This window comes from Trifolium pratense, linkage group LG3, assembly GCF_020283565.1.
Source record: "Trifolium pratense cultivar HEN17-A07 linkage group LG3, ARS_RC_1.1, whole genome shotgun sequence".
NCBI lineage: Eukaryota > Viridiplantae > Streptophyta > Magnoliopsida > Fabales > Fabaceae > Trifolium > Trifolium pratense.
The window spans coordinates 28,519,342-28,540,965 of NC_060061.1; the positions used below are offsets into that span (position 1 = coordinate 28,519,342).

A 21,624-nucleotide genomic window follows, 5' to 3' on the forward strand; every position below is an offset into this window, starting at 1 on the left:
CAATAATACATGAAGCAAAAAACTTAATCAACACCCAAGCAAACAAAAGGGCGTGACCATCACATGTGAGTGTTTAGGCCAAGGCTAACATTGTGAACTTTCAACCACATAAGAGAATATAATTTAACTTTATCTAGCATTTTGTGTATAGTAGTCTCGGTTGCCTTGAAAACTCTGTTGTTCCGCTCATGCCATATAACCGAAATGCAACACAACCAAATAAGTTGTAGAAACGAGCGACGAGCTCGCAATCTGCCAGAGCAATAGATAAATTGAACAAAGTGGAGGAGTAACTCGGGGTCAGCTGAGGAGATACCAATCCATGCTCGAACCTGGTTCCACAAAAGAGAGAAGACGGGGCAAGCAAGGAACAAGTGATTCGCTGTTTCCGAAGCACCACAACCAGTTACGCAAAACCGAGCATCGTGATGAATGATGTTACGCGTCACCAAGTTGTTTTTAGTTGGTAACCTGTTACGAAGCAGCCGCCAAGCCAATACAGAGACCTTCCGGGGGACCTGTTTATGCCAAATAAGGTCGGAAGTAGCATATGTATCAATAACGTCCATAGTAGTAAGCAGAGCATATGCGCCCCGCACCATATAACCTGCACCGATGTCATGCCGCCATAACCAATGATCTGAAATGTTAGGCTGCAAAACAAAGTCGTTAAGTGATCCCTGACACTCCCCTAACATTTCCTCCTCCCACAACTGACGACGCCACTGCCAAGCCGCCCCACCCTCCTCCCACCCTAGCTCACACATAGCCGCCACCGACCTTAACTTATTAATAGACAGGTCAAAGAGACGCCTATACCTCACACTCAAAGGAACGCCACCTAACCATGCGCCTGTCCAAAAAAATGTGTCGACACCGTTACCCACCCTCCTCTCAACACTCTCTGCAAACCACCCACCCTCACCATCACGAATTTTCGCCACCTCTCTCCACCACACAAATCCAAAACGGCCCCTAGCCTCTACCCGCCCTGCCACCTCACCATACCAGGAAGCCAAAACCCTGTACCACATCCCACCTCTATCGACCAACAACCGCCAACACCACTTGCTTAACAATGCCGTATTAAACTCCCTCATTTGTCTAACCTCCAACCCTTCATGCTCCTTTTCTATACAAACATTTTTCCAACTAATCCAAAAAAAATTCCTATTACCCTCACTCCCGCCCCAAAAAAATGTATTCAACAAAGACTCAATAGAAGAGATTTACCTAGCAACAAAGTGTCATCAGCAAACTGGAGGTGGAAAACAACCGTAGAATTTGCGGAGCCGACACTGTATCTTGTAAAGAGGCTGGACTGGACCATAGCTCGCATCATGACACTCAATCCCTCTGCAGTCAGTAAAAAGAGGAAAGGAGAGAGAGGATCACCTTGTCCAAGACCCTTCTCAAGCGAAAACTCTTCGGTGGGACTGCCATTAACTAAGATAGATGCTGTAGCTATACTGACACACTCCATTATCCACTTTCGCCACAAGGTCAGAAACGACATTTTTCTCATAACTGTATCTAAATACCCCTAGTCCACCGAGTCATAAGCTTTTTCAAAATCAGCTTTAAATAATAAAAGTTCCTTCATAGATTTTCGCGCCTCATCCATCACTTCATTCACAATTAGGATCCCATCAAGAATTTGTCTATCCTTGACAAACGATGTCTGAGTCTCCGAGATAACACTGCCAATAATCAACCGGAGTCTATTCGCGAGAACCTTTGTCAAAATCTTATAAAGACTTCCAACTAGAGAAATTGGTCGAAAGTTATTTAGCTTTCGAGGGCTGTCAACCTTAGGAACAAGCGTATATATTATATTGACTATACTATTTATAAGAAAACTTTATAAATTGAATCCTTAACAAGTTTTTTTTTTTGAAATATCCTTAACAAGGGCTCTAGTAGCACTATATATATATATATATATATATATATATATATAGAGAGAGAGAGAGAGAGAAAGAGAGAGAGAGAGTCTATGGTGCACAAGCGTCTTAAGTTGTGCACCATGCACAAGTCACCAAAAATACTATATCGAATACGAATTTTACAAAATCCACCGTTGGATAGAAAATTTATCGTATAGATCATCCATAAATTTTTTTAAAAAAATTGAAAATCATTTGATATGTTATTGAGACCCGTCAAAATTAACGGTTTATGAATTTTTATTCAATACAGTTAAACTTGATGAGTCTCAATAACATATAAAATGATTTTAAAAAAAAATTAAAAAATATATATATCTAAACGATATAAACTTTCCATCCAACGATGAATTTTGTAAACGATATAAACTTTCCATCCAACGATGAATTTTGTAAAATCTATGGCACATGTGTCAAATAAAAACTTATGGCACACATTATCATGATATTTTATTTTATTTCAAATATATAACGCACTAATTAGAAAAATAATCTTGCACCACTAATTGAACACATCATATATATCCCAAGCCACAACCTCTCCACACACTTTTCCTTTATTTTTGAACCAAACTCTTTCTCTTTACCTTTATTTGCCTTTCTTTTTCTCAATAGCTGTGAAAAATAAATAAAGCAACGGAATCGCGTTTCAAAAGCCGAAAAAGAAATCAGAAGCTATTATCATGATTGAGGTGGAAACGATGCAGCAGCCTCAGCACCATCATAGAGATGATGAAGGAGAAGCTTCTTTTTCTTATTCTCATAATCACGTTTCTCCTTCTCCTAGTTTCAGCAGCTACTCATCGGAAACACTCGCTGAAATCGCAGCCAGAGTCATCGATGAGCTTCGATGGGAACCTCATTCCGAAGAGGACGCGCTTTATCAACCATGGGAAACCAACAACAACAATTCAACTAATCAAAACGGCAACGACGAAGATGAAAAAAGTGAATTCGAATTCGCGGTGGTTTCTACGGATACTACAACTTTCTCGGCGGTTTCCTCCGCCGATGACATTTTCTACAACGGTCAGATCAAACCTTTGTACTATCCAATTTTCGATCAAAATCTTCTACTAAACGACAACGACGACGTCGTTTCATCCATTTCGGCTGTTCCTAACGAAACTACAACACGACGTCGTTTACCTTTAAGGACACTGATGTTTGAAGAAAGCGAAACGACGTGTTCGTCTTCAACCGACGAGAGCGTCGACCTTGAAGGCATAGCGGAAGGGAGTTACTGCGTTTGGAATCCAAATTCGGTAGGAATTGAACGAAAGAAGAGTAATTCAACTGGTTCTGGTTCTAAGCGGTGGAAGCTTAGGAACTTGCTTTTGAGGAGTCATAGCGACGGTAAGGATAAGCAACCGGTGATGTTTCAGATTCCGAAAACGACGGCGAGTAAAGTGTCTCCGACGGTGGAGAATCACGGTGGCAAAAATCAGAGTAAGAGAAAGTCTTTTTTGCCTTACAGACCCGAATTGGTTGGACTTTTCTCTAATGTTAATGGGCTTGGTCGAAATTTGAACCCGTTTTAATTTCCGACCCAACTGGACAATTTTATTACAGTATTATTATTATTATTACAATTTTATTACAGTATTATTAATCTAAGTAAGTACGTACTGTATTAGTATATCGTAATTACAGAGGTTGAGACGCAGTAGTATTTATTCTTTGTTCTGTAAATTATTTGGAATTTTAAGTTCTTTTTGTCAGGAATCAAACTTTTATTAGGTATGATTTTTATGAAAGTTTTTGGTGGGGGTTTGGTGGTTGTACTTGAATTATTAGTGTTTTGGTGGATTTTTTGTATAAATTAAGATGACAAAGAATATATATTTATATATTTTTGACAAAAGTATACGTATATTTGATTGGTTTATCTTTAAGCAACAACGGGCATATATAATATAATACTAGTATTTAATTAATTGATCAAGTTCGAAGGTCAGCTGATTTGGCAGCTAAATTAGGATAATGATTGATGCATCTTTGCTCTGTCTAACCCTTTGCATTGCAAATGTTTAGATTCATGGTGTTCTAATTATGCACTGCCTAAGTTTGACAGATTAACTTTTTGTTTTTTTGCTATTTCGTGTGGGTCTGTATTACGCGGTTAAACTCTTGGTTGAATACTTGGATTACAAAGTAGGGGTGCTCAAATCCAAACCAATTCAATTAAAAACCGAAAATCGATCCAAAAAAACTGAAAACCGCAAAAAATCGAATAATTTTGGATGCATTTGGATGCCCTTTTGTAAAAATCGCTGGATCGGATCGGATTTTGGATTGATTTCTCAAAACCGATCCAAACCGAACCAAACCGCATACATATATTTTAATACTTATTTTTCTTTTTATTAGTATGATATATTATATTAACCAATATATATATTGGTTTTAAATTATTTTATATATCTTGTAGTTACTCCAAATCCATATAAAATCCCATGGTTAAAACTCAATTGTCATAACGGCAACAATCCTAAATTTTTTATTGGTTCTTTCCCTTTTGCATAATAATACTCTTTGATTTTCTCTTGCAATCTTGAAAATATGACTTTCTAAACCGTCCACCAAGTATCCTATATATATAATTAGTTGTTTGCTTAATTTTCTTTTCAAATAGTTTCATATAAAATATATTTTTTTATATTACAAGTATTTATGCATTGTTTATTTAAAAACCGAATAAAACCGAACTAACCGAACCGAAGTAAACCGCATAAAATTGGATTGGATTGGATTGGATATTTTTCTTGCACATCCAAAAACCGAACCAAACCGCATGCTATTTTTTCTTTGGATCGGATGACTTTTTGCCTCATAACCGATCCAAACCGAACCGCGAGCACCCCTAATTACAAGATTTGTAAGCTAAAGTTTAAATGATAAGTACTGTAGAATATTATAAGAAAGACTACTTAAAGTTAAATTAGTCTTTGGTAATGTACCCAAAAAAATAAAAGTCATTGGTAGATAATCGCCTTGGACCCGCGAACTTATGGATAAAAATGCACGGAGAGTGATAGCAGTAGCACAAATATACAAAAAAAAAAAAAAAAATTGTATGTAGAAACTCAGGAAGATATAAAAAGACATTTGTATATATTTTTGTGTTATGTTTAAGGACAAGCAAGTGCTCCTATTTATATTATAGGATTTGAGACAAAGAGACAAAGAAAGTAATTACACATAAAATATAATTGATCCTAACATAATTACAATATAAAGTCGAATAATAAGAGAATCACAATACTCCTATATCATAACATTCCCCCTCAAACTCAAGTGGGTGGAGCATTAACCAACTTGAGTTTGGATACTAAAGTGCGGAAGCGACAAGGTGAATGAGGTTTTGTGAACAAATCAACCGGCTGGTCAAGAGTGCCAATGGAGATAAGATGAAGTTCACCACGAAGAAGATGTTAACGAATGAAGTGACAATCAATTTCAATATGTTTGGTACGTTCATGGAAAACATCATTGTGAGCAATTTGAATGGCACTGCGATTGTCACAATATAGATTAGTTGGTGAAGATTATGATGTCTCTAAATCAGCAAGAAGCCAACGAAGCCACAATATCTCAGAAGTAGTGCCAGCAAGAGCACGATATTCAGATTCAGTGCTAGAGCGGGCTGTTAAAGTTTGTTTCTTGCTACGCCAGGATATAAGAGAATCTCCAAGAAAAATACAAAAACCAGTGGTAGAACGGCAATCACTTGGATCACCGGCCCAGTCAACATCAGAGTAGGCGTTAAGAATCAATGAGGATGTAGCTGAGTAGTGAAGACCATAATATAAGGCACCCTTGATATATCGAATAATCCGGAGGACGGCAGCATAATGTGTGGAACGTGGTGAAGCCATGAATTGGCTAACAAGATGAACAACATATGAAATATCTAGCCGAGTAACTGTGAGATATATCAGACTACCTACGAGCTGCCGATAAAGAGTGGCATCGGCAAGTAAAGTACCATTTTGAGGAGTAAATCAAATGTTGGGTTCAAGAGGAGTATTTTACAATCAGTGAGACATGCTCGAGAGACGAGATCGGAAACATACTTAGCATGTGACAAAAACAAGACACCACTTGAAGATAATACTTCAAGCCCCATAAAATAAGTTAATGGTCCAAGATCCTTCATCTCAAAGTGTTGACACAAGAATTTCTTGAGCTCTTCAATTCCAATGGAGTCATCACCGGTGATAATCATGTCATCGACATAAAGAAGCAATACAACAGTGCCATTGTCAGTTTTCCGAGTAAAAAGAGCAGAATCATGAGCACTAGAGGAGAAATTCAATTGGGTGATAGTCTTGTAAAATTTAGAAAACCAAGCTCTAGGTGCTTGTTTGAAGGTTGGAAACGACATTCTCTCCATGGCCTTATCCAGGTACCCCAATCCACCGAATCATAGGCCTTCTCAAAATCCACTTTGAAAAGCATAAGTTATTTTTTAGACTCTAAAAAAAAAGTGATATTTGTCTTATAGCAATTTTTTTATCATTAAAATTCCACTTCCACCTTATCCAACCAAAGAAAAATTAAAGGAAGATTAGGGGGAGCCTTTACCTTCTAGAAATCATGTTTAACGTTTAAAACTTTGGACTTGTCATCCTCCTCCTCTTATATACCTATATTCTTAATCATAATCCTTTGAATTCTAAGTGGTTCGAAAGTCAGGAAAAATTTCCATTCCCACTTGTCCAGACTCTAGAAAGCTGAAATTTCATTACTAATTTTAGCTACAAAATAAAAAATACGTGAGCATTCCACATCATGTTTAACTATATATACTCTTGGTAATCCTATTTAACAGAATAAAAAGAGAGAATAAGTATTTGTTTATAACAGTAAACTTGATAAAATCACTACGATTTAATAAAAAATTATATTTTATAAGCTTGTACCTTGTGAAGAAATATTCAATGTCATGAAATGTGGAAATTTTTGTGCTAAATTTATTTCATATAACTAAACTTGATTTAAAAGTCCGGTAGGAATCCCTACTTGTTTTATTTGTTAAATCTAATTAAGCCTTTTACTTAAAGCATAAATGGTTGGTACCGAGCGTGTGAACGAGGTTCTTGAGATTAAATTCTCTTTTTTTTTTTTTTTTTTTTTCATCCTATGGTTCCTAGAGAAAAATTCTCATTTTTATTTAACTTGTTTCTTCCAATCTCAAATTCTTTTTTTTCTTCCTTAACAATTATTATTCGTTGGATATTTTATAGAATAATTTATTTTAAAGTTAATTATTGTATAATAATTAAATTAATAAATTTATTTGTGACCAAGTCATAACATATTATTAAGTAAATGTTTATCTTTTAATTCTTATTAATTGGTTTTCAATACTAATTACTAGGATTTTATGGTTGGAAGGTTAATAGTTTTTGAGAGGTGGACTAGGCACTGGGCTTAGAAGCAAATTCAACAAGCCCAAGTAATATAGGAAAGAGTATTAGGCCCAAATCCAGAAAGCCCTAAACGCCCCATTAGGCGACTCGAGACCAAGGCGTGACCAACAACAACATGGCAACGCCCAGAAGTGAATTCCGTATTGTTATAAAATATCTTCTTCTGCGACAGCAACTGACTTGGGGAGGAAGAAACCAACCTCCCGCAACTGCCATAGCTTGGAGACCAAGGTCTTCATCCCTATTTTCACGCTATAAGGCGCGGTAGACCGGATTTCTAGGAATCCTTACTTGGAGAAGAAGACTAGAGTCTCTATAAATAGCTCCATGCTTTCATTTGTAAAGGGATCCTTTTTCTGACTTATAAAACTCCCAGGGTTGTTGGGATTGAACCAAGTGTAATCACACCATTTAATCAATAATACAACCCCCTTTGAGTTTTTACCAGAACATTTTGGCGCCCACCGTGGGGCTGCGGTAAAATCATTTGATCCCAGCCTATCACAGCAATTAGACGAAAAAATCAAACATCTCCACATGGCTGGAGAACATGGAAACAACGATAATTCTAGCGTTAACACCTTGCAAGCCGCCGTCGTAGAAATTTGGCGTTTGCAGACCCAGATCGCGGCTATCGAAGCCGAAAGAACACATGAGAAAGAAAAAGAAAAAATGATTTCAGAAGAGGAGGAAGGAGAGAACATCATGGATGTACAGCCTTTGGCACATCATTTATGGGATACACAAGTCACGGAAGCGATCAAAGTTCCTCACCTTCCTACCTTTGATGGAAAAACTGACCCTCGAGAGCATCTGATGGCAATTGGAACACAAACCGCCATAATCAATGCTCCAGAACACCTAAAATGTAAACTACTAGCCGGCACCTTCAAGGATGTAGCCTTGCGTTGGTATATGAACCTTCCAAGAAATTCAATAGAAAGCTACGCGAATTTTCACAAAAAATTCGTTCACCAGTTCGCCGGATCGAAACACGTGAAAGTCACGTCAACTAGCCTATTCTCCATTCGCCAAAACCACGGCGAATCGTTGCATAGTTTTCTAGCCAGATTCAGCGAGGCCACCATCAAGGTCTCAAATCCAAACCAGGAGATGTTCGTGGCGGCCTTCCACAATGGGCTAAGAGCAGGACATTTCAACGAATCCCTAGCCCAAAACCAGCCTCATCAATGCAGGAGGTAAACAAAAGAGCGGAGTGTTACATAAAGGGCGAAGAAAGCAACGCCGAGAAAAGGCAAAGAGACGCCAAGGAGAAGGAATATGTAGGCCGTGCTACTAGAGCCCCAGAACACCCGCGACCAAAAACGGGAAGTCATCAAGGAAACACATGGCAAAGGCACCATGGTAAGCCATACCATCAACCACCAAGGAGAGAGTTCAGGAATCACCCCGCCGAGGAAGAGTTTACGCCATTAAACACTTCAAAAGTGTACGTGTTAAACGAAATTCTGGCCAGTGGCTTGGCAAATCTCCCCCCCAAAAGAGCCAACAATATCCCCATGGGACTCAACGACAATGCCTGGTGCGCCTACCATAGGTGCAGAGGCCATTCTACGGAAAAGTGCTTCCGCCTAAGAGATTTGATCGAAGAACTGATTAAAAGCGGACACCTCCGAAGGTTCATTGACGATGCAGCGCAAGGCCGAGTCGTCGTGCCAAAAATCCCCAGGCATGAGCCACGAGATACTCCGGGACCAAGTAAAGAGCCTCCAAAGGAGAGGATCGCTGTTAATACAATAGCGGGGGGGTTCTCAGGAGGAGGGGAGTCAAGCTCAGCAAGGAAAAGATATGTGCGTCGAGCCATCTCAGAGATATATCTCGTGAGACAACCCCAACCACTCGACGTCCCGGATTTGGCATTTACTGCAAGGGATGGCCTGGAGGTAGCGCCCCATGACGATGACCCTTTAGTAATACAAGTCCAAATCCTGAACTGCGATGTAAAGAGAGTACTAATTGATTCAGGGAGCTCAGCAGACATCATGTACTGGGAAGCTTTCAAGGCCATGCAATTAGCGGAAGAACAGTTGCAGCCTTACGCAGGAGCTCTAGTTGGGTTTTCCGGAGAACAGGTAGACGTGATGGGTTACGCCTCCCTACTCACTACCTTCGGGGAGGGAAGTAACGCCAAGACTATCAAAGTGCGATATTTGGTAGTCAAAACTCCGTTCACCTCCTACAACATTATCATAGGAAGACCTGCTTTCAACACCTTAGGGGCGGCCATGTCCACTCTGTACCTAGCAATTAAATACCCTCTAGATAACGGAGGAGTGGGAACAGTTAGAGGCGATCAGATCCTCGCCAAAAAATGTTACGAGTCCAGCTTAAAGATACGGCATCGAGCATCCAATACAAATGGAGCATCCGAAAGAAGACAAGCCACAGTTCCGGGTGGCATAAACATCATAGAAAATTCAGACATGGATCCAAGGGAAGAATTTCAAGACAGAAGGGTGAGCCCTATAGAAGACCTGGAGCAAGTTCAAATCGGCGATCACCCGCACCAAACAACCAGTTTAGGAACGGCGTTGCCCAATGAGGAGAGAAGAAGAATCATCAAAATATTGAAGGACAACGCTGACCTATTTGCATGGAAACCCTCAGATATGCCAGGAATAGATGAAGGGGTGATAACACATAAACTGTCAATATCACCCAACACAAAACCTGTCTCCCAGAGAAAAAGAAAAGTTGGGGAGGAAAGGCGAGCTGCAATAGCAGAGGAAGTGGAGAAACTAAAAGAGGCTGGATTCATTGAAGAGATAAAATATCCCTCTTGGTTGGCTAACGTCGTCATGGTGAAAAAGGCCAACGGAAAGTGGAGGATGTGCGTGGATTTTACGGATCTAAATAAGGCATGCCCCAAAGACCCATATCCTTTGCCCAACATAGACAGGTTGATTGATGGTGCTTCAGGATGCAAAATGTTGAGTTTTATGGACACCTACTCAGGGTATAATCAAATAAAGATGAACCCTATAGATGCCTGTCATACAGCCTTCATGTCGAATACCTGTAATTATTTTTACAACGTTATGCCTTTCGGGTTGAAGAACGCAGGAGCAACATACCAAAGGTTGATGGACAGGGTTTTTTCCGAGCAAATAGGAAAGAACTTAGAGGTATACATTGACGATATGGTAGTGAAAACTCCCGAAGGAAATCGCCATGACAAAGACCTTTTAGACATCCTGGGATCAGTAAGAAAGTACAACATGAGATTAAACCCAGCGAAATGTTCCTTCGGGGTGCAAGCAGGAAAATTCCTAGGTTTCATGCTCACCAACAGAGGAATAGAAGCCAATCCAGAAAAATGTCAAGCTATCATAGACATGAGAAGTCCTACATCTGTGAAAGAGGTCCAAACTTTGACGGGCAGAATAGCGGCATTATCCAGATTCTTATCATGCGCGGGCGAAAAGGGCTTCCACTTCTTCGCATCCCTTAGGAAGAATGAAAGATTCTCCTGGACGCCCGAATGCGAAGAAGCCTTCAGACAACTAAAGGAATTTTTGGCATCGCCGCCCATCTTGACGCGCCCACTACCAGGTAATATCCTCTACCTTTATCTTGCAGTTTCTGACAGAGCCTTAAGCTCAGCTCTGGTTCAGGAAGTGGAGGGTGAAGAAAAGCCTATATATTTTGTAAGTAGAACCCTTAGAGGAGCAGAAACAAGATACCAGAGGATAGAGAGGTTATCTCTTGCGGTGGTTGTCACAGCTAGAAAATTAAGACAATACTTTCAAAGCCACAAGATAGTTGTTAGAACAGATTACCCTATCAAGAACGTCCTCAGAAAGCAGACCTAGCGGGAAGGATGGTAGCATGGTCCGTCGAATTATCAGAATTTGATATCACTTTCTCGCCTAGAGGGGCCATCAAATCGCAAAGGTTGGCTGACTTTGTATTAGAAATGTCTACCCCGCCAACAACTGAGAAAGCTGCGACGTGGACCCTCTCAGTAGACGGAGCCTCCAACGTACGGGGAAGTGGAGCCGGAGTAGTGTTGGAAGGACCAGATGGCGTTATGATAGAGCAATCATTACGTTTCGCCTTCAAAGCCAGCAATAACCAGGCTGAGTACGAAGCCTTGATAGCAGGAATGAAGTTAGCAAAAGACATGGAAGTGAAGGAGTTAAAAGCCATGAGTGATTCCCAACTGGTAACCAACCAAGTGTCAGGAAAGTTTCAGACGAAGGAACCACAGTTAATCAAATACGTAGAGGGAGTGCAATGTCTAGCTAAACACTTCGACTCGTTCGAATTAGTTTATGTCCCTCGCGAGCAAAACATGAGAGCAGATCTATTGTCAAAACTGGCGAGCACAAAGAAACCAGGGAGCCATAGAACCGTTATCCAAGAAACGATCAAAACTCCCAGCATCGGCGGAGAAGATTTGATGATGGTGATAGAGGAAGAAGATTGGAGATCGCCCATTATACGATACCTCCAAAAGGATGAACTCCCAAAAGAAAGGGAAAAAGCTTTCAAATTGAAGAAGACGGCGGCATGGTATTCTATGGTAGGGGATAGACTATACAAAAGGGGATTCGCATCCCCCCTCCTCCTATGCGTCAGCAAGGAAGAAGCAAAACATATTATGTCTGAAGTGCATGAGGGCTCATGTGGCAGCCATATCGGTTCAAGGGCTTTGGCAGGAAAAATATTAAGGGCAGGTTTTTACTGGCTGGATATACACGATGACACCGCCATGTACGTAAGAAACTGTGATAAATGCCAAAGACACGCTAATTTACATCACATGCCTGGAGAGCCATTGAAATCAGTATTATCCCCATGGCCTTTTTTCATGTGGGGGGTGGATATTGTTGGTCCATTCCCAGTTGGCTACAGACAAGCAATATGGATCATCGTCGCCGTTGATTATTTTACAAAATGGATTGAAGCAGAGCCAATATCTAGTATTTCGGCGGAACAGGTCAAGATTTTTTATTGGAAAAAAATCATCTGCAGATTCGGCTTGCCTAAGTACATCGTGTCCGATAACGGCACTCAGTTCGCCAGCGAAAAGGTCGTGGAATTCTGTCGAAGCAAAGGAATCAAAAACACCTTTATATCAGTGGAGCACCCACAAGCTAACGGACAGGCTGAATCGGCAAATAAGGTTATATTAAGGGCATTGAAAAGGAGGCTAGATAGCAAAGGCGAGGCTTGGGTAGCCCACATCTCGCCCATCCTGTGGTCCTATCACACCACCCCCCAATCCTCAACGGGAGAAGCACCATTTACAATGGTCTATGGCTCAGATGCAATGATCCCGGTGGAAATAAATCCTCCCAGTTGGCGCAGAGAAACCATAACGCAGGAGGAGAATGATAGAGCTTTGGAAGAGAACCTAGACATGATCGAAGAAAGAAGAGAGAGAGCACACTTCAGAGAATTCGCCATAAAGCAAAGGGCCGCTAGGCGTTATAATACGAGAGTCAAACAGAGGATTTTTCAAGAAGGCGATCTAGTGTTGAAAAGACCCATGGGAAAGGATAAAGGAGGGAAGTTCGCGGCAAACTGGGAAGGCCCCTTTCGCATACAAGAAGCCTTTGAGGGAGGAGCATATCGCTTAGAGACTATGGAAGGAAGAACCCTCCCCAGAACGTGGAACATAGCAAACTTAAAGTTCTACTACAGCTAGTTACGGAGCATCACGCCGTTGGTGGAAGAACAAGTAAATTCATACCTTTTCAGCACTATTTTAATGACGTACAAGAACCATCTTCATTAATAAATAAAAAACAGTGAGACACTCTTTTCCCTTGTGCAAACTAGGGTTTTTATTGAGGCTCATTGAATTTCAAAATTTTAATAATTCTTTTACTTTATTACACATGTTTTCTTACACAGTCAAAACATTTACGCCAATCAAGGTCAACCTGATTAAGTTATGAACTCTGAATAAACTAAGAAATTAAATCAGGGTTGAGAGGCCTTGGCGTCACCCGTAGGGGACGTCAAAAACAGAAATTAAATCAAGGTTGAAAGGCCCTGGCGTCACCCGTAGGGGCCCTGGCGTCACCCGTAGGGGACGTCAAAAACAGAAATTAAATCAAGGTTGAAAGGCCCTGGCGTCACCCATAGGGGACGTCAAAAACAGAAATTAAATCAAGGTTGAAAGGCCCTGGCGTCACCCGTAGGGGACGACAAAAACAGAAATTAAATCAGGGTTGAGAGGCCTTGGCGTCACCCGTAGGGGACGTCAAAAACAGAAATTAAATCAAGGTTGAAAGGCCCTGGCGTCACCCGTAGGGGACGTCAAAAACAGAAATTAAATCAAGGTTGAAAGGCCCTGGCGTCACCCGTAGGGGACGTCAAAAACAGAAATTAAATCAAGGTTGAAAGGCCCTGGCGTCACCCGTAGGGGACGTCAAAAACAGAAATTAAATCAAGGTTGAAAGGCCCTGGCGTCACCCGTAGGGGGCGTCAAAAACAGAAATTAAATCAGGGTTGAGAGGCCTTGGCGTCACCCGTAGGGGACGTCAAAAACAGAAATTAAATCAAGGTTGAAAGGCCCTGGCGTCACCCGTAGGGGACGTCAAAAACAGAAATTAAATCAAGGTTGAAAGGCCCTGGCGTCACCCGTAGGGGACGTCAAAAACAGAAATTAAATCAAGGTTGAAAGGCCCTGGCGTCACCCGTAGGGGACGTCAAAAACAGAAATTAAATCAAGGTTGAAAGGCCCTGGCGTCACCCGTAGGGGGCGTCAAAAACAGAAATTAAATCAGGGTTGAGAGGCCTTGGCGTCACCCGTAGGGGACGTCAAAAACAGAAATTAAATCAAGGTTGAAAGGCCCTGGCGTCACCCGTAGGGGACGTCAAAAACAGAAATTAAATCAAGGTTGAAAGGCCCTGGCGTCACCCGTAGGGGACGTCAAAAACAGAAATTAAATCAAGGTTGAAAGGCCCTGGCGTCACCCGTAGGGGACGTCAAAAACAGAAATTAAATCAAGGTTGAAAGGCCCTGGCGTCACCCGTAGGGGGCGTCAAAAACAGAAATTAAATCAAGGTTGAAAGGCCCTGGCGTCACCCGTAGGGGACGTCAAAAACAGAAATTAAATCAAGGTTGAAAGGCCCTGGCGTCACCCGTAGGGGACGTCAAAAACAGAAATTAAATCAAGGTTGAAAGGCCCTGGCGTCACCCGTAGGGGACGTCAAAAACAGAAATTAAATCAAGGTTGAAAGGCCCTGGCGTCACCCGTAGGGGACGTCAAGAACAGAAATTAAATCAAGGTTGAAAGGCCCTGGCGTCACCCGTAGGGGGCGCCAAAAACAGAAAATGAACAGCGAAGAAAAGCAAGATTATCAACATCACCAAGAGGAAAGCTTGCACGCACTCAAAACAAGGCGACATATCGCCATACCAGCTACAATCGCCAAAAAGGCAACAGGTATAAATTTATTCTCAAACAACTCACAATTATGTTAAATTGTCAAAGACATCACAGGTGTAGGGGTAAAAGTTTCAAAAACAAGAATGATAAGAGGCGTTATATCAAAACAATCCGCGAAATTATGAAGAAAAGACTTAAGGGCGAATGAAGAAATTAATAAAGGACCCAACAAAGGGCAAATTGTTTAAAGCCACAAAAGGGCATACAAGATAGTTACAAAAAAGCCACAGAAGGGCAAAAACAAGATCATTACAAAAGAGATCATTCACTGAGGAGGAACGTAGGGAACGAGCTTGCCGTCAACAATTTGATTCATTGCATCAGCTTCGCCAAGGCGCTTAGCATCGAGATCTGGAAAAAGAAGCTTGACCTATTCTATGGCAAAAGAAAAGCCCTCGTCATATTGGTTGGCGGCATAGAGCTGAAGCTCTGTGACATCACTCTCCAATCTAGCTTTCTCATCAGCTAAGGTCCCAACAGACAGTACCGCTTCATCCTTCTCCTTGGAAAGCTTAGAAAGTTTCTCATTCTGGGCCGCAGCATTCTCCTTAAGCTTGGTCTCAGAAGCGGCATAGCTTTCTTTAATCTTAGCCAGCTTCTCCTCATACTCTTTCCTCAACCTCTCCGCCTCGCCTTCCTGTTCTTCCTTCAGCTTCTTAATGTCTGCTTCCAGCTTGGTCTTGGTCTCAGTATACCTCTTCTCAATATCAGCAAGGTTATCATCAACGGTCTTCACCTTCTGCTTCGCCTCTTGGACCTCTTGTTCTTGGCGATTTGTCAGCAAATAGTTGAGAAGAGTGCCTTTAACCTCGTACTCCAAAGCCTTCCTCCTCAAATCCTCAGTAGAAGTGTTGGTAAAGCGAGTCATATCGCCAACCATAGTCACCCCTCTTTCAATGAACTCAAAAGGATCAAAGGAGCTCCAAGTAAGAGAGGCACCAGCATCGGGGTCTTGAGAGGAACTGGAAGCCACGCCTTTGCCTTTGGAGGCGTCCTTGGCAGCTTGAGCGATACTCTCAACCTTTTGCTTTTTGGGAGGAGGAGAAGCAACACCCTCGTTTCCCTCTGCTCCAGAAGCTGTTTTCCCCGGGATCTCGACACGGATCCGCCCCTCATGTTCCTTCTTGCTTCGCCCTTCTTTTACAGCAGCTTCCTCCACATGCAGCTGCTTCAACGGATCAACCACAGTAACGACAAGATTGGCCTTCTGTTGGCGAGCCTTTGCCAAAAACGCCAATCTTTCCTCATTCGAGATAGTTCTCATTCTCTCTGCAAAAATAAAGAGACAAAAAAAAAAAAAAAAACACAAGTTAGTAACAAGGCGAGATCAACATTAAACAGAAGTAGAAAAATACCAAATGCATTACTTACGTAAATACTCTGTCAGGGCTTCACTATTACCCTCACACCTAAGAATGTCGGCGGTATCCATAAGAGCATAGAAGTCAAGGAAGTTGACGGTATCTTGTTCAAAATCACTCAAGGCCTAAAAAACGGCTCCCTTGATAAGCCTAGGGTTATCGATCCAGTAGAAGGGAAATAGAGGATCTTCTACTTCATCATACATCAAATTCGGGAGTTGATCGCCACAGCGAACCCGGAAGAAAGAGTTCTTAAAGTTCTTGAAGTTGGAAGCGTACAAACTCAGGAGGCGGCGATTAGGTTGACTGCTAAGGGAGACTAAAGCTTGGGGTTTCAAGTTTTTAATGTGGTAGAAGGAGAAAAAGACGCCAATTGAGGGCTCCAGTTCGAAACCTAAGCACATTACCTCGTAGGCTTTGATAAAGGCCCAGCTATTAGGATGGAGTTGGGTAGGGGCGACGTTAAGAACCTTCAACATCTCCGCCTCAAAGGGAGTAAAAGGCAACCAAATGTTGAGGGGTTGGATCACGCCAGTATAAAGGTAGAAATAATGCGGCGGGTTGTCATTCTTAGAAAATACAAACTCGTCCTCTCTGATTGGTTCGGTTATAATAGAGTCTTCATGAGAGGGGTCAGAAAGCTTGACGGCTTTCCTAAAGCTCCTCACCATTTCCATACTGGTATACTTTGAAGAAACTTCCATGGTGACGGGAGTATAACCAGCAACAACCAGATCTCGACAAGGATTCTTCCGCTTTCCTATGAAAGAGGAAGGGGAGATTATGACGCAATCACTGTCATTACCACTATCAGCACTACTACTATCACTATCACTATCACTACTACTACTCCCAACATCAAAACCCCATAATTCCGAGTAAAACCCTCGGCTATTAAGAACGCCGTTAGCCCTAGTATAGTGGGCGCGAACTTGTTGCGCCCATTCGCGATAACTAGGAGAAGAAATAGGAACCCTCCCCTCATTATCATCTAACTCCCTCAAAATAACCATCTTTTTAGACCTAAATCAGAAAATTAGGGTTCCTACTCAAGACAGACCAAATCGGCGAAAAGGAGTAAGGTATAAAAGTAGAATACCTTAAGAAATTGACAAAGCTTGGAGCAATAAACTGGAAGCGTCCTAACACGAAGCGTTGAACAAAGGCTTGCTGGAGGATCGAAGAAGGATATGCGAAAGAGAATACGGATTTGCGAGAAGAAGTAAGTAAAGGGAAAGAGAAACGGAGATACTATTTAAAGAGGGAAACCTTTTCGGCTGGTTGAAGTCCAGAAGTTGAAGCAAGAGGTAACGCACGCGTCGTCGGATTAAATACGTGTCAAAAGCGTGTATCCCGAGAGTAAACCTTGGAAGATTTATCGTCAAATAGTTATTATCCTAAAAGGCGAAATCGAAGTCGCCAAATTACTACCTCGAAGCACAACGCGCCTCAAGAATAACCACGCCAAGGATACAAACCTCGCCCTGTTTAAGGCGTAACAGAAGTAAAAAGGGAAAACGCCCAAAAGGAAAAGATTCAAGATTAAGGAGAAAGCGAAACATAGGAACAATAAATTCAGTCGGAGACCAAAAATCTTTATTTATTTTGAAAAATAAAGGTACAATGATAGAAAGCAAAATTACAAAGAAAGACCTAGTCCTAAATCTTGTCAATCAGACTCCGAATCCTTCTGCGCAGGCTCAGGAAAAGTCATCTTGGATTCCACGCTGACCCGGGACCCCTCTTCTTCACTGGACGAAGAAGCACGAAGCTCAGGAGGAATATAGGTCTCCAGAAACGAAACGTAATCCTCATCACCACTACCAGAATCGGAGGTATCTGAGGAAAGAACGATAACCTCCACCTTTTTGACCTCTTTAGACCTTCGGGAGCGAGTGGAGTTAGAGGTAGATTCCTCTACCCTTTTCTTCCTTCGCTGAGGTTGAGACTTCTCAGCAGCAGGTATTTTGGCATTGCTCTTTTCCATCGGAAGGATTCAAAACAAGTTGATGGAAATTCGAGTTTTAGCAGGTGATATTTATAGTCAATTTTTAACCTTAACATTGTTATTAACGGTAGTAATAAATGCTTGGACGGTTGTAACCACCAAGTTTTGACTGTCTCGAGAAATGTCACGTTTACGTTTCCAAGGAGTCAAAAATTTGACCCATTTTAGTTATTGAAGACTGCAAAGGGAGGCGGTACTAAAAGGAACAAAAGAACAACACATAAGGAAAGGAAATTGCTTAATATTCAAATTTTTTGCAAAGGAAATACAACGGAAGCAAAGAAACAGAATGAAAATAACGAAGGTTCAAAAATACGGAAACAAATTACAAACATAGAAAAAAAAAGACATAAAAAAGCAAGCAAGTAAAGACTTCATGGCATGGTAGAACTCCCCAATTCACCAGCATCGGCGACGGCGATACGGTGCATTTCCTCCAGTGCCCGTTTCACCCTCTTCGCCTTCACCATGTTTTCTTCAATAGGCTTCAAATCTTCTTTCAGCTCGCCCTGCTTGTCCAAAAGGTCCACCAAAGAGTGACGTCTGGAAATCAGCTTAGTAACATCATCCCTAATCTCACCCTGAAGAGCCCTCTTCCTCTTCAAGAGTGGCTTCATCTCTTTGTTCAACATCGCCAAACGATCATCCACCCTTCGCTCCTCGTTAAAGCATATACCCAGGATCTCCTCCTGCACATCCATGGTCTCTTTCGTGATCTCTATCTGGCTGTCGACAGCTTCGGTAACTTCGGCATGGCATTCTTTGACATTCTCCACAGCAATCACAAAGGATGCACTATCCTTCAACTCCTTCTCCAGACGCAGCACACTGTCAAGAAAACGCTTCTCTTCCTTGGTCAACCTCCAGCAATAATCATTAAGCTCTTTGACAAACTCCGAGAACTCACCAAAATCGTCCATTAAGTCCTCCGTACTCAGGGTCAACATACGCCGGAGCCGCTTGATGACGGGGGAAGCAGGGGATTGACCACATTCAAAGGGAGGATTTTTGGGAGACATACTGCAAAAAGAAAACTCTTAAGCAAGCAGGTGAGAATGTGATGAGTTGATCCCAGCATCGAATGCTTCATTTTATAGAAGAAAAATCTCATCGTGGCTGCAGGAAGTGGAGAAACGGTTAATAAACATGGTGTAAATAGAACAACGTGCATTAGAAAATGGGTAAGGACGTGACAAGATTCACCTCGCGCCAAAAATTTTAGAGGGAAATTTGAATCATATTCAAGCACTTCGCTCCTATGGATTTCGTGCTTGGGGGGCTGTGGACTGGGCACTGGGCTTAGAAGCAAATTCAACAAGCCCAAGTAATATAGGAAAGAGTATTAGGCCCAAATCCAGAAAGCCCTAAACGCCCCATTAGGCGACTCGAGACCAAGGCGTGACCAACAACAACATGGCAACGCCCAGAAGTGAATTCCGTATTGTTATAAAATATCTTCTTCTGCGACAGCAACTGACTTGGGGAGGAAGAAACCAACCTCCCGCAACTGCCATAGCTTGGAGACCAAGGTCTTCATCCCTATTTTCACGCTATAAGGCGCGGTAGACCGGATTTCTAGGAATCCTTACTTGGAGAAGAAGACTAGAGTCTCTATAAATAGCTCCATGCTTTCATTTGTAAAGGGATCATTTTTCTGACTTATAAAACTCCCAGGGTTGTTGGGATTGAACCAAGTGTAATCACACCATTTAATCAATAATACAACCCCCTTTGAGTTTTTACCAGAACAAGAGGATACAATGTATTGTGCTTATAAGAAAGATACCAAGAAGAAAATAAAAAGGAGGAGAATGAGAAAATACTCATGGAAGAAATTGCTTCCTCTTCTTTTGTTTTATATGAGATCAAAAATCACACTATTAAAATAGAAAATTATTTTCCTCTTCACATACAATTGAGTTATCTTTCTGGATTACATCACCGGTGTTTAATTATTTCTTGCTAGTTCTGTCACCTCGGATATAATTCATATTCGGGAAGGACCTGTTGAATCCTGAGGGATTTGCGCTTATGAGGCGGATAAATCCTTAAGGACAGTGCGATCAGCACGCCTCAGGTATTGTTTATTTCATGGTTAACTATTCTCAAATCATCCCATTTGTGACTCGGTGGTTGCTTACTACGCGGTAGTGCCGACATCAATTACAACGATCATAAGATAAGTTCTATGAACTCTATTATAATTTATTCTCTATAATATTTATTGAATTACTTAAATTAATATATGACTGAATATTGTGATTAGGTCCAATTTTTACAACATTATTAATTGGGATGCATTTAAAGAATACTCATAAGTTCAAAATCTATTCATAAAATAAGCAAAAATAATAATAAACTCATAGAGTGACGGAGTTAGAATTGTTTCTCTGAGGGACAATGTTTGTATAAAAATATAATACTCCTATTATATAATAAAGCAATGTTTGTAATATAAATATATATTTTAAATAGAAATAAAAAGCTAAAATGGTTGCCACAAGAATTGAAACTCTACTCTCCTCTCCACGCACTAGACACGTATCATTACCACCGGATTACATAACACAATTGATATGAAAATGCAACAAGTAACATATATAATAACTAGGGGTAAACCCGTGCGTTACACGAGTTCGATTAAATATATAATTAAAATATTTTTATAAATGAAAAATAATAATTGTTATAAATATAATAATATAGTTAAATGATAAATATTAAAATAGCTTATTTAACTCATCTTCAATGTATTATTGGTCAAAAAAGAATAAGAAAATATGAGACATAAGAGCAATTTAAAGTTCGCTTATAGAGATGTCGTAAAATAAATTATAACCTTTAACTTCTAAGTTTTTGCATAGATCATATACATTCAAATTATTTCTAATGTAGTTGAGACGTACATTTTTTTTTTTACAAAACATACCAAATCCATGGTTTAAATAGAAAGAAAACTTCCGATCAAATTGACGTGCTCCACAATCATCACACTGCAATGACCACATTTATTCCATAAAGCAATCTTTAAAGTTCAGTCCTTAAAAAGATGAAAAATGGATATTGAAAATAGAATAACATTCATATTCATATATATATATATATATATATGGGGAGGGATCAAATTACACCGGTGTAACATTTGAGTAATGTTACACCGCTCAATAACGCTTTAACGAATACATATTTTACAAAATCCACAGTTGGATTGAAAGCTTATATCGTATAGATCATATATGTTGAATTTTACGAAAATCTAAAATCGTTTGATATGTTTTTAAGATAGATCAAGATTAACGGTATTCAATAAAAACGCATAAACCATTAATCTTCATCGGTTTCAATAACATATCAAACGATTTTAGATTTTTGTAAAATTCAATATGGATGATCTATATGATATAAGCTTTCAATCCAACGGTGGATTTTGTAAAATTTGAATTCGTT

The 21,624-nt window shown here is 40.7% G+C and overlaps 3 protein-coding genes across 3 annotated transcripts; 1 reads left to right on the plus strand and 2 right to left on the minus strand.

Moving 5' to 3' along the window:
* The first annotated feature begins 2,447 nt into the window (after positions 1-2,447).
* On the plus strand, positions 2,448-3,839 carry LOC123915799. Its single transcript, XM_045967041.1, has one exon. The coding sequence runs from the start codon at positions 2,630-2,632 to the stop codon at positions 3,485-3,487; it is 858 nt and encodes a 285-aa protein (XP_045822997.1). The 5' UTR covers positions 2,448-2,629; the 3' UTR covers positions 3,488-3,839.
* A 1,655-nt stretch (positions 3,840-5,494) lies between these two features.
* LOC123914909 (secreted RxLR effector protein 161-like) lies at positions 5,495-6,342 on the minus strand. The gene is made up of 2 exons (XM_045966069.1): positions 6,023-6,342; positions 5,495-5,831 (listed from the first exon to the last, which is right to left on the minus strand). Exons 1-2 carry the CDS (start codon positions 6,340-6,342, stop codon positions 5,495-5,497), a joined length of 657 nt encoding a protein of 218 aa, XP_045822025.1.
* Positions 6,343-15,178: 8,836 nt separating this feature from the next.
* On the minus strand, positions 15,179-19,196 carry LOC123914910 (ankycorbin-like). Its single transcript, XM_045966070.1, has 3 exons — positions 18,645-19,196; positions 16,210-16,294; positions 15,179-16,077 (listed from the first exon to the last, which is right to left on the minus strand). The coding sequence occupies exons 1-3, from the start codon at positions 19,194-19,196 to the stop codon at positions 15,179-15,181; spliced, it is 1,536 nt and encodes a 511-aa protein (XP_045822026.1).
* Positions 19,197-21,624: the final 2,428 nt, after the last annotated feature.